Here is a 13,110-nt window from a genome sequence, read left to right as displayed (position 1 = left end):
TTTAGGCTGCAGTGTTAGTGGCAAGTTTCCACTGTGGCCCTTCTCTCTCCAAGTTTATTTATGTCTAGCTTTACCTGGTGCCTAGTGGGTTTCTCAAACTCCAAGCAGCTTCTCATCTGATGCGCTGGTGTCCTTCCATCACTGGAGGGGAAGGCCTAAATCCCTTCGCCTCCCAGGCAGCCAACCACATCTTTCCATCACCTGCAGGGAGCACTTACAGGTCCAGGCACCAGCTACAACTCATGCACTGTCAATATAAACAAAGAAACAAGGAACAGCCTTCCACTGATCTAAAAACGTCCCACCCCTCTTCCTTCCGGGGGCCGTGGACTCCGGATCTGTGACTGGTCAGAGCCGAGTGACGGCACACACTGGGGAAGAAACGGCATGGAGGTCGGTTTATTCACAGCACATGCACCGATTACACCATCGGCGCATGACAAGTAAAATATCTCCTAAACGGTGCACATTTAGGAGATATTTCCACTACCTATAGGTAAGCCTTATTCTAGGCTTACCTATAGTTAAAAGTCAGGAAGGAGTGTTTACAACCACTTTAACCTAAGCCTATACTGGCTTTTCAAAATAACAGATGCAATAATTTAGAGGCTAGGTGAAAGGTTTTACAAGGACACAGATGAGCATAACCACAAGAAAAGAAAATATGCAAAACTTGTATTTTAGCACTAAATTTAACTAATGAGGAAATAAAAAAAAAACCTGTAAATTATCTTGAATTCCTATTTTAATCTAATATAGAGCCAGCAGTGGTGTCATCACCCTATGTTATTGCTCTGTTGGGTGTTAAATTTACTCCTGCACACAAATATAGACTTCCAATAAATTACAGTTTAGCCCAGTGAAGAAGGGAGTTCTTATTTTAAATCTATAAACCCCTAAGGCTCCACTTTTTACACTTAAAGTCATGCAAGAATCTGCTTCTTAAGTTGACTTCCAGAGCTAAGGATCAGAGTTTCCCCAAGGTCTGGCAGTTACTGTTCTTTTTACTGCCAGACAAGATATCTCAGTTTAGCTATCAAGCAACAGAGCCACATAGGGAGAGCATAAAATAGGAATATGTTTTTGGCTTTTATTTGTAGTGCAGAAAAGAGAATAAGGCCAAGCAGGAAACAGAACAGAAATGGCCAACCTCAGGGGGCTTCACACCTCTGGCTCTGCTTAAAAAGTCAGTCTTAGACAATGTAAGGATAACTAAAGTGAAAATATGATTTTTCAAATCTATGCCTGCACCATTATGTTAATATTTGTACATAACCCCAGTCTTGACTAGGGATGTGCTTCAAGTTCGAGTCGAACTCATGTTCGACTCGAACATCGGCTGTTCGCAAGTTCGCCGAACAGCGAACAATTTGGGGTGTTCGCGGCAAATTCGAATGCCGCAGAACACCCTTAAAATTCTATGGGAGAAATCAAAAGTGCTAATTTTAAAGGCTTATATGCATGGTATTGTCATAAAAAGTGTTTGGGGACCTGCCCCAGGGGACATGGATCAATGCAAAAAAAAAGTTTTAAAAACGGCCGTTTTTTCGGGAGCAGTGATTTTAATAATGCTTAAAGTGAAACAATAAAAGTGTAATATCCCTTTAAATTTCGTACCTGGGGGGTGTCTATAGTATGCCTGTAAAGGGGCGCATGTTTCCCATGTTTAGAACAGTCTGACAGCAAAATGACATTTCAAAGGAAAAAAAGTCATTTAAATCTACTCGTGGCTATTAATGCATTGCCGGTCCAAGAATACACATAGAAGTTCATTGATAAAAACGGCGTGGGAATTCCCCACAAGGGAACCCCGAACCAAAATTAAAAAAAAAAAAATGACATGGGGGTCCCCCTAAATTCCATACCGGGCCCTTCAGGTCTGGTATGGATATTAAGGGGAACCCCGCGCCAAAATTAAAAAAAAACGGCGTGGGGTCACCCCATAGATCCATACCAGACCCTTATCCGAGCACGCAACCTGGCAGGCCGCAGGAAAAGAGGGAGGGACGAGAGAGCGCCCCCCCTCCTAAACCGTACCAGGCCACATGCCCTCAACATTGGGAGGATGCTTTAGGGTAGCCCCCAAAACACCTTGTCCCCATGTTGATGAGGACAAGGGCCTCATCCCCACAATCCTGGCCGGTGGTTGTGGGGGTCTGCGGGTGGGGGCTTATCGGAATCTGGAAGCCCCCTTTAACAAGGGGACCCCCAGATCCCGGCCCTCCCCCCTGTGTGAAATGGTAAGGGGGTTGTACCCCTACCATTTCACTAAAAAAGTGTCAAAAATGTTAAAAATGACAAGAGACAGTTTTTGACAATTCCTTTATTTAAATGCTTCTTCTTTCTTCTATCTTCCTTCATCTTCTTCTTCTTCTTCTTCTGGTTCTTCTGGCTCCTCTGGTTCTTTCTCCGGTGTTCTCGTCCAGCATCTCCTCTACGGCGTCTTCTTCCCTTCTTCTCCTCGGGCCGCTCCGCATCCATGGCATGGAGGGAGGCTCCCGCTCTTCTCTTCTTCATCTTCTTCATCTTCTTCTCTGGGCCGCTCCGCATCCATGCTGGCATGGAGGGAGGCTCCCGCTGTGTGACGCTTCTCCTTTTCTGACGGTTCTTAAATAACGAGGGGCGGGGCCACCCAGTGACCCCGCCCCCTCTGACGCACGGGGACCTGACTGGACTTCCCTGTGGCATTCCCCGTGATGCCACAGGGAAGTCCCGTCAAGTCACCGCGGAGAAGCGTCACACAGTGTGAGCCTCCCTCCATGCCAACATGGATGCGGAGCGGGCCGGAGAAGAAGATGAAGAAGAGAAGAAGATGAAGAGAAGAGAGGGGGCCTCCCTCCATACCATGGATGCGGAGCGGCCCTAGGAGAAGAAGGGAAGAAGATGCCGTGGAGGAGATGCTGGATGAGAACACCGGAGGAAGAACCAGAAGAGCCAGAATAACCAGAAGAAGAAGAAGATAGAGGAAGAAACCGAAGGAAGATAGAAGAAAGAAGAGGCATTTAAATAAAGGAATTGTCAAAAACTGTCTCTTGTCATTTTTAACATTTTTGACAGTTTTTTAGTGAAATGGTAGGGGTACTTTTGTACCCCTTTACCATTTCACACAGGGGGGAGGGCCGGGATCTGGGGGTCCCCTTGTTAAAGGGGGCTTCCAGATTCCAATAAACCCCCGCCCGCAGACCCCCACAGCCACCGGCCAGGGTTGTGGGGATGAGGCCCTTGTCCTCATCATCATGGGGACAAGGTGTTTTGGGGGGCTACCCCAAAGCACCCTCCCAATGTTGAGGGCATGTGGCCTGGTATGGTTCAGGAGGGGGGGCGCTCTCTCGTCCCCCCCTCTTTTCCTGCGGCCTGCCAGGTTGCGTGCTCGGATAAGGGTCTGGTATGGATTTTTGGGGGGACCCAGTGCTGTTTTTTTTTTTTTTTTTTTTGGCACGGGTTCCCCTTAATTTCCATACCAGACCTGAAGGGCCTGGTATGGAATTTAGGGGGACCCCCCACGTCATTTTTTTTTTTTTAATTTTGGTTCGGGGTTCCCCTGTGGGGAATTCCCATGCGGTTTTTATCAATGAACTTCTATGTGTATTGTCGACGGGCAATGCATTAATAGCCGCGAGTAGTTTTAAATGACTTTTTTTCCTTTGAAATGTCATTTTGCTGTCAGACTGTTCGAAACACGGGAAACATGCTCCCCTTTACAGGCATACTATAGACACCCCCAGGTACGAAATTTAAAGGGATATTACACTCTTATTTTTTCACTTTAATCATTATTAAAATCACTGCTCCCGAAAAAACGGCTGTTTTTAAAACTTTTTTTTGCATTGATCCATGTCCCCTGGGGCAGGACCCGGGTTCCCAAACACTTTTTATGACAATTATATGGCATATAAGCCTTTAAAATTAGCACTTTTGATTATTCATGTTCGTGTCCCATAGACTTTAACGGTGTTCGCGTGTTCAAACAAACTTTTTTCCTGTTCGCATGTTCTGGTGCGAACCGAACAGGGGTGTGCTCGGCTCATCCCTAGTCTTGACTATATCTCTTCAATATCTGCCTCTACATTGTTTGGCAGTTATCCTAGACAGTCTGTTTAGTTTAAGAAAAAAAAAAAGAACACTTAAGCTGGCGTAAATGGCCCAAATTTACCAAGTGATCCACACACTTTTTCTTGACAGTGAGCAGTGGGCACAGTGCTTTAATATAGACAAGTGAAGACTGAAAACACCACACATGCTCTACTGTTACTGGAAAGTTTGAAACATGTGAAGACCCAGCACTCTAATGGTTCACTTAAAGTGGTTATAAACGATCACCATGTAAAACAACCCATTGAGTTTAAAATAGAAATAAAAACACAAAACATGTTTGTATATAAAAACATTCGAATTACCTTTTTTTCCCTTTTTTATAAGTGAGTAGTACCTTCCCTCTGTTGTCAGCTGCATAAGACCTGCGAAGCAGCAGCACACTGATCTTCCCAATGAAAGGCTTGCAGAGGGTGTTTGCCAGGACAAGTCTGATCATTGGAGGAGAGCACACTAACCACGGCGTGTTCTCCTGCTTAGTGTGGTCAGTTTTTAATAGGAAAGCAGAGGGACTGGCAGGAGCACCAGGGATTTCACACAAGGAAGCAATACAAAGAGAACAGGGGTATTTTATCATACAAGTACATGGTACAGCAGGCACATATCAGGAATATGAAATGTTGTGGTAACAAATGCTTTAAGGAATGGCAAATATCTGACTGCCCACTATTGTCAGGAAGATATCTGCCTGTTTCTGTCTGGCCACTCTTTATGTGTGTAAGGTCTCAGATCTTTAACAAAAAAAAAAACCTTTGTCCTCAATAGAATAAAAGAGGGCTAAAGAAATGCAGATAATTATCACAATGCATTCTTTTACAAATTAAACTTTGCAGACATTAATGGTCTCCTGTCTGAACTGGAAATTCCTCAATCTGTGTTCTGGGGAGCAAAATGTATGATAGTTTAGTGTCATGATATAACTAGAGTACAAGATTTATCCGCCCTCCACCATTTTTTCCCATTATTCATTTTTAGTCTAGTTTTTTTTTTTTTTAAACCACCCCTACAGTATCACCCAACCAATGTTTCCAAAGTAGGTAGTTGCTAATTTCAACTTACATTATCTCTTACAATTAATAGATGTTGTGACCTTGTGTGTGTGTTCCTCTTTGAAGTTTTGAATCTGTTTTTCTACCCTTTCTCACCTGCGTATTATTTCTTTTGTATTTGCAGCAATATAGGGGCTCCACTCTTAAATCCAGCCAGTGTTGGATAGATCCATTTATTCTTACTTTCTTATCTAAGCTTCTGTTGGTTTCCATGTTTGCGTTAAGCTCTTCTGTCTTGTACATCCTAATTTAAATGTTTTTAGCTTTGGCTTCTGACCTTGTTTGTCTGTATTGGTTTTCATTCTGATCCTGTGTGTCAGTGTTTTTTGTAGCTCCTAGTTATGAATTTACGTTCCTGACTGCCTGCTGTGTACTAGTGCTCTGCCAGTTCTTATCTGTCTCTCTGTATTTCCCATGGGTCACATACCGTCAGTTGTCCTACCATAATGCCCCGTACACATGGTCGGACTTTGTTCGGACATTCCGACAACAAAATCCTAGGATTTTTTCCGACGGATGTTGGCTCAAACTTGTCTTGCATACACACGGTCACACAAAGTTGTCGGAAAATCCGATCATTCTAAACGCGGTGACGTAAAACATGTAAATTGGGACTATAAACGGGGCAGTGGCCAATAGCTTTCATCTCTTTATTTATTCTGAGCATGCGTGGCACTTTGTCCGTCGGATTTGTGTACACACGATCGGAATTTCCGACAACGGATTTTGTTGCCGGAAAATTTTATATCCTGCTCTCAAACTTTGTGTGTCGGAAAATCCGATGGAAAATGTGTGATGGAGCCTACACACGGTCGGAATTTCCGACAACAAGGTCCTATCACACATTTTCCTTCGGAAAATCCGACCATGTGTACGGAGCATAACAGTTCTTCTATAACTTAAATTGTTCTGGCAAAGACAAGGCACTGCTTGCCTCAGCTTCCAAGTTATAGCCATTTTCCATTAGCTGGCAATGTGGTATATTCATTTTTGGTCTACTCTGACCCTTTACCTGTTCCCCTGTGTGCCATGTTTTCACTGTGCTTAGATTTCAATTACTGCTTCGTCCTGTATTCCCACTGTGCTCCTGTCATTAAGTTCCCTCATCAGGCATTTACAAAATCATTAGGTATGGCCTTTAATCCTTAAGCTGGCCATACATTATACAATTTTCTTGTTCAATTTCCTTTAGATTTACCTTTAACTATGTACAAGGGCCTGCCCGATTGCATACAAATTGAAAGTGTTTAGAACTGACCTAATATTATATGGTTTTGGTAAATCTAAAGGAAAATTGTACAAGAAAATTGTATAATGCATGGCAAGACGTACACACGATCGGATTTTCTGACGGGAAATGTGTGATGACAGGCTGTTGACGGAAAATCTGTTTGCATGCTCCATCGGACTATTGTCGTCGGATTTTATGCTGACAAATGTTGGATCGCAGGTTTTAAAATTTTCCGAGGACAAATGTCTGTCGTCAGATTTTCCGAGCGTGTGTACACAAGTCCATCGGACAAAAGTCCAAAGGACAAACACGCATGCTCGGAAGCAAGGACAAGCCAGAAGCGGTCTGTCTTGTAAACTAGCATTCGTAATTGAGAATTAATATTCGTGACGTGGCAAATTATGAAATCTCGAAATGCAGCGCACATTCTCTTCTTCTTTAATGGGATAATAATGAAGCTGCTTTTCTGGTGATACTGATGGAGTTATTGCAAACAAGTTTTCAAAGGCTTTTTTTATCTAGTGATATCAAGAATAATATTATTATTTTTTTTTTATTTGGGCAAGTTACCACAACACCATTATCCCGTAGTTTTTAAGATCAAAGATACAACTATGTTGGTGTCCCTTGTCTATTTTACATTGTATTTTTTAAATGTAACTAATTGCCTACTCCCAAACTGTCATTTGAAGTAAAACACATAGCCAAGTATTATTCTCCACAATTTTTTTATTGTGCATTAAAAAAAGAAAACAAATAAAATTAGACATGCTATCTGCCCAATAGAACTTAACCAAAAAGTGCATTCCATGCATCCAAAAATATATCAAATCAAATCATTATTCAACCAAAAAAATAATGTCTAAGCAATAACTCCAAGGCCAATAATAAATAACACAATATCTCCTCCGATTCCGCAACATGGCTGGTTGATGAATGGCCGTTCAGAAACTAACTGAGAAGCACAAAATGAAAAGCGCGAATCAACACTCACCAAACTTCTACTAACATGAAATTAGCAGAAGGAGCCCAAAGGGTGGCGTTAAAGAGCTGAAAAACAACGTAGTACATCACTACGTTCATATTTGTTGGCCGACAATTCCTTTCCGTTTGTATGCAAGACAAGTTTGGTCCAACACCCTTCGGACAATAGTCCAGGGTTTTGTTGGCCAACAATCCGATCGTGTGTACGAGGCTTAAGTCTTCGTTGCGGCTCCATGTCTTGGCAACGAACCTCAAAGAAAAAAAAAATATTGACCCTCTTTATAGTATTATAACTTTGTATGATGTATTTTTTCATTAAGTAAATTGCTTTTTTAAGAAATTGAATTGTTTATTAAATTGTATTTATTCACTTGATCAATCTGTCATTAGCGTTAACACAGCATTTTTTGTTTTTCCAAGTTCCCCATGTAACATAATATATGATCTGTTGGTCCTGCCAGTAGATCCATTATTTTTCTACCTTCTTTGAAGCGGAACGATACTTACCTCCTAAACAGTGTTGCAACACCTGCAGGCTAACTGTTTGACACCAACATATTCTCACTGGCTTCTTCCGGGTTTTGGATGTTTGGTTATCTTGAGTGGAATACTGAGATAATGTAACTCCTGCACATGCACACAAAAGTTAATTTATCTCAGGCCTTGGAAAATCTTATATAAAGAGGGGCAAGGGGCAAGAGTGCAAGGGCAGATTTAAAGTGATATTAAATCTTCATTTTTTAAAGAAATTTCAGCAGCTGATTTAATCACTTACTGAGTATGCCTATGTTCCAGTTTAAGCTGGTGCCATTATTAATGCCACAGGTTTTCTCTTGCAGTGTTTTATAGAGGCGTTCTTGCTGGTATCTCCCTACACTGTGTGTATCAATAGAAACACACAGCCCCTTAGCTTAGGGCGGCAGTACGTGTTACCTCTGTACAGTGAGAACCAAAAGTTCGGGGAAGCAGCACTGAAGGAGCCAGCAGCATTGAACAAGAAATAGTTTCCTGAGGGTTTTACTAGTATTAAAACTAATATTTATATCATACTAAATATATAATACAAAAATTGCCTATGCAGGTAAGGGGTGTCTGTATATAAAAACAAATGAGAAGAAGGGGGAGGCGCACCTAAGTGTAGTATTAACGACACGTTTATTACACAAAGGTATTGCACTTACAGGTATGACGATAGTTTGAGCATGTCTGTTGTCATTAAGTTGGTTCTCGAGGGGTGCCTGCTGTCCGATTTTCACACCTGGGGTCCAGATGTCTGTAGGATGTAAGGCTGGGACACCAGAGACGCTGGAGGCATCCAGGAAGTCCAGGGATTCCAAGCCCCCGATGTGGACTGCACAGGAGGAAATTACGTCACCGGATGGGCGGACCTCGATCTTGGAGAGAACTGAGAGTCTAGACTACGCTCTCGGAGCACACAGCTCCTTCTACTGGCCTCTACAAGGAGGTCAGTAGAAGGAGCTGTGTGCTTCAAGCGCGTCTCTGGCATCTCCTGCATCCCAGCCTTACATACAGACATCTGGACCCCAGTAATGAAAATCGGACAGCAGGCACACCTCGAGCACTACCTTTATGACAACAGACATGCTCAAACTATCTTCATGACTAGGGTAGTTCAGAGCTCACCTTATTAATCTAAATTTCCCAACCACATTCTCCAAATCTCCTCCTAGCAATAATCACACTACTCTTTTGTGGAGTTAAAATTGCCGACACGGCCTTTTATTAAACAACAAGATTTTAACCAACATAACATAATCCAGTTAAACTTGGTTGCAGGTCCTTGACAGTACCAAATTACTATGAACTTTTGTGCCTGCGGCACCATTTAGCAGGGATGAGCCTCCAGCCACTAAGCACTGCCTCGGGGGCTGACCCAGCCAACCTCAAACACCCACCAATTAGAGGATGCCATACCTCGGATGGCTCCCCACCATTTTACCAAATCAGACCAGATTTTAGACCCCTGTCAAGGACCCCAAACCGCAATAGCATACCAAAGAAGATAATAACTCAGAATTCCGTGAACCATAAGGACGGGAGGGAGGGACGTTCTTCCAACGATTCCACATCTGAGAGTGAGTCAAAACCCCTCCTCCCCAGCAAACCTACTCTCCAGCTCCACCCCATCACCCTGTCTGCTATTGTCATTTTTACATTCAATTGTATTTGCACGATTGGTTATAGACATTTTATCATAATAGCAACAACAATAGCACTACCTAACAACTACCTAACAATAGCAATACCTATTACCCAAGTGAAGTGTGCATCAGGAGTCAAAACGCTCTGAGCATTTTTTATGATATTCTATTGCCCATATATATATATATATATATATATATATATATATATATATATATATATATATATATATATATATATATATATACAGTGGGGCAAAAAAGTATTTAGTCAGCCACCAATTGTGCAAGTTCTCCCACTTAAAACATGAGAGAGGCCTGTAATTGTCATCATAGGTATACCTCAACTATGAGAGACAAAATGTGGAAACAAATCCAGACAATCACATTGTCTGATTTTTGAAAGAATTTATTTGCAAATTATGGTGGAAAATAAGTATTTGGTCGCCTACAGACAAGCAAGATTTCTGGCTCACATAGACCTGTATCTTCTTCTTTAAGAGGCTCCTCTGTCCTCCACTTATTACCTGTATTAATGGCACCTGTTTGAGGTTGTGGACAGGAGTCTTTTATACTGATAACAAGTTCAAACAGTCACACTCCAAACTCCACTATGGTGAAGACCAAAGAGCTGTCGAAGGACACCAGAAACAAAATTGTAGACCTGCACCAGGCTGGGAAGACTGAATCTGCAATAGGCAAGCAGCTTGGTGTGAAGAAATCATTTTGGGAGCAATAATTAGAAAATGGAAGACATACAAGACCACTGATAATCTCCATTGATCTGGGGTTCCACTCAAGACCTCACCTCATGGAGTCAAAATGATCACAAGAACGGTGAGCAAAAATCCCAGAATCACACAGGGGAACCTAGTGAATGACCTGCAGAGAGCTGGAACCAAAGTAACAAAGGCTACCATCAGTAATACATTGCGCCGCCAGGGACTCAGATCCTGCAGTGCCAGACGTGTCCCCCTGCTTCAGCCAGTACATGTCCAGGCCCATCTGAGGTTTGCTAGAGAGCATTTGGATGATCCAAAAGAGGATTGGGAGAATGTCATATGGTCAGATGAAACCAAAGTAGAACAGTTTGGTAGAAACACAACTCATCGTGTTTGGAGGAGAGAGAATGCTGAGTTGCAACCAAAGAACACCATACCTACTGTGAAGCATGGGAGTGGTAACATCATGCTTTGGGGCTGTTTCTCTGCAAACGGAACAGGACAACTGATCCGTGTACATGAAAGAATGAATGGGGCCATGTATCGTGAGATTTTGAGTGCAAACCTCCTCCCATCAGCAAGGGCATTGAAGATGAAACGTGGCTGGGTCTTTCAGCATGACAATGATCCCAAACACACTGCCCGGGCAACGAAGGAGTGGCTTCATAAGAAGCATTTCAAGGTCCTGGAGTGGCCTAGCTAGTCTCCAGATCTCAACCACATAGAAAACCTTTGGAGGGACTTGAAAGTCCGTGTTGCCTAGCGACAGCCCCAAAACATCACTGCTCTAGAGAAGATCTGCATGGAGGAATGGGCCAACATACCAGCAACAGTGTGTGACAACCTTGTGAAGACTTACAGAAAACGTTTGTTATATATCCTTTGTTGGCAATGACAGAGGTCAAAGTATTGAGATGAACTTTTGATATTGACCAAATACTTATTTTCCACCATAATTTGCAAATAAATTCTTTCAAAAATCAGACAATGTGATTGTCTGGATTTGTTTCCACATTTTGTCTCTAATAGTTGAGGTATACCTATGATGATAATTATAGTCCTCTCTCATCTTTTTAAGTGGGAGAACTTGTACAATTGGTGGCTGACTAAATACTTTTTTGCCCCACTGTATATATATATATGTACTTTTTTCACTGAGTAATCCATGGCAATATTTGAGTTATTTACTTTTGTACAGTGTCATCTTGAGATGCCTAAAGCTTGTTTTTAATGTTTTCTTGTACACTAGTCCTGATGAAGGGGGAGGTATTTCCCCCAAAATGTGTTGGCTCTACTCATCACCTGTGAACTTACAACTTTAATAAACTTTGTATATTTAACTCCAAGTGTTTTTTCACTGAGCGCACCTCTGCATTAGTCTTATGCCGTGTACACACGATCGGACATTCCGACAACAAAACCGTGGATTTATTTCTGACGGACGTTGGCTCAAACTTGTCTTGCATACACACGGTCACAAAAATGTTGTTGGAAATTCCGAACGTCAAGAACGTGGTGACGTACAACACATATACGTCAAGCCGAGAAAGGCGATATTCAATAGTGCGGTTCTTCTGCTTGATTCCGAGCATGCGTGGAATTTTGTGCGTCGGAATTGTGTACACATGATCGGAATTTCCGACAACGGATTTTGTTGTCGGAAAATTTGAGATCCGGCTCTCAAATTTTTGTTGTTGGAAATTCCGACAGCAAATGTCCGTTGGAGCCTACACACGGTCGGAATTTCCGACAACAAGCTTACATCGAACATTTGTTGTCAGAAATTCCGACCGTGTGAACGCGGCATTAGACTGTCCACAGAGTGACAAGGCCAATACACAATTTCATTCCAAGATAATCAGCATTGGCATCCTGATTTAGAATGTGGAAAACTACTACATTTGCTGGAAGGATTAACCTGTAACATGTAATAAAACCGTTACAGGAGAGTCTCACAAAAACAAAAATGACTGTGTTAATTCTATTGACAGATTGCATTATATACAATATTTCCCCCCTATAGTTCATCTTTACATGATGAATTTAGCATCATTTCTTTCTACTTCCACAATGTCCATTTTATGCATGTTTTCTAAAGATTTATATACTGTAAAACAGCTGTATATTGCTAATGTCCTTCAGCTTCCTAATTTTACCATTATTATTAAATTGTGCAGTATGATTTGTCTTACTGCAAACGGGAATTAAAGAGGAACTATGTAGTGGTAGTGCATCCATGGTCACATGACATCTCAAGTATGACACTTATGTTGGGAGGTTATCAGATTTTTGAAGGAAAGAACTTCAAATAGAAGAATATTGTATATAATAATGTGCACATCATAAGCTAACAATTATCCAAACTTGTCGTTACTAGAAGATTTGGCATTATACTCTTTTGTATTCCTTTCTAATGTCTAAAGTGTCAGAGCTCAGATGCTCTAGTTGTTTGGCAGTATTGGTGATGCCACATGAAATATTTTAATAACAGTTCTTCTCAATTATATCACTCTAGACTCCGGGTATCCCTGCAACCCCAGGTGCAGAAGAGTCTTCACGAATTTCAATTACTTTCTTCCGGCTGTTCCGTGTTCTACGTTTGGTGAAGTTATTGAGCCGAGGAGAGGGAGTCAGGACTCTGCTCTGGACCTTTATAAAATCCTTCCAGGTCACTAAAAACTTTTTATTAAAAATATTAGTGCATTAAATCTGAACATGGTTAATATTACTGAAATTTCCATGTTAGTAAATCTTTGCTTACATGTTGCCCACAAAAATGTAACTAAATGTTTTGCAATAAAATATAGATAAACCTGATCAATAAGATCTCCAGTTTTAGTAAATTGCCCTCATTATGTTTAGTAGTTTAA

At 41.7% G+C, this 13,110-nt stretch overlaps 1 protein-coding gene across 2 annotated transcripts in view; it reads left to right on the top strand.

Annotated features, from left to right (window-relative positions):
• The window catches only part of CACNA1S (calcium voltage-gated channel subunit alpha1 S), a 243,247-nt gene that overhangs the window by 180,376 nt on the left and 49,761 nt on the right, over positions 1-13,110 (top strand). For both annotated transcript variants that reach the window (XM_073615976.1, XM_073615975.1), the window contains one exon: positions 12,756-12,908. In XM_073615976.1, coding sequence (XP_073472077.1) covers positions 12,756-12,908 — 153 coding nt within the window. The remainder of the gene's footprint in view (positions 1-12,755; positions 12,909-13,110) is intronic.

The sequence above is a fragment of the Aquarana catesbeiana genome, linkage group LG02, assembly GCF_042186555.1.
Source record: "Aquarana catesbeiana isolate 2022-GZ linkage group LG02, ASM4218655v1, whole genome shotgun sequence".
Taxonomy (NCBI): domain Eukaryota; kingdom Metazoa; phylum Chordata; class Amphibia; order Anura; family Ranidae; genus Aquarana; species Aquarana catesbeiana.
This window is presented reverse-complemented; position numbering and strand designations above follow the sequence as displayed.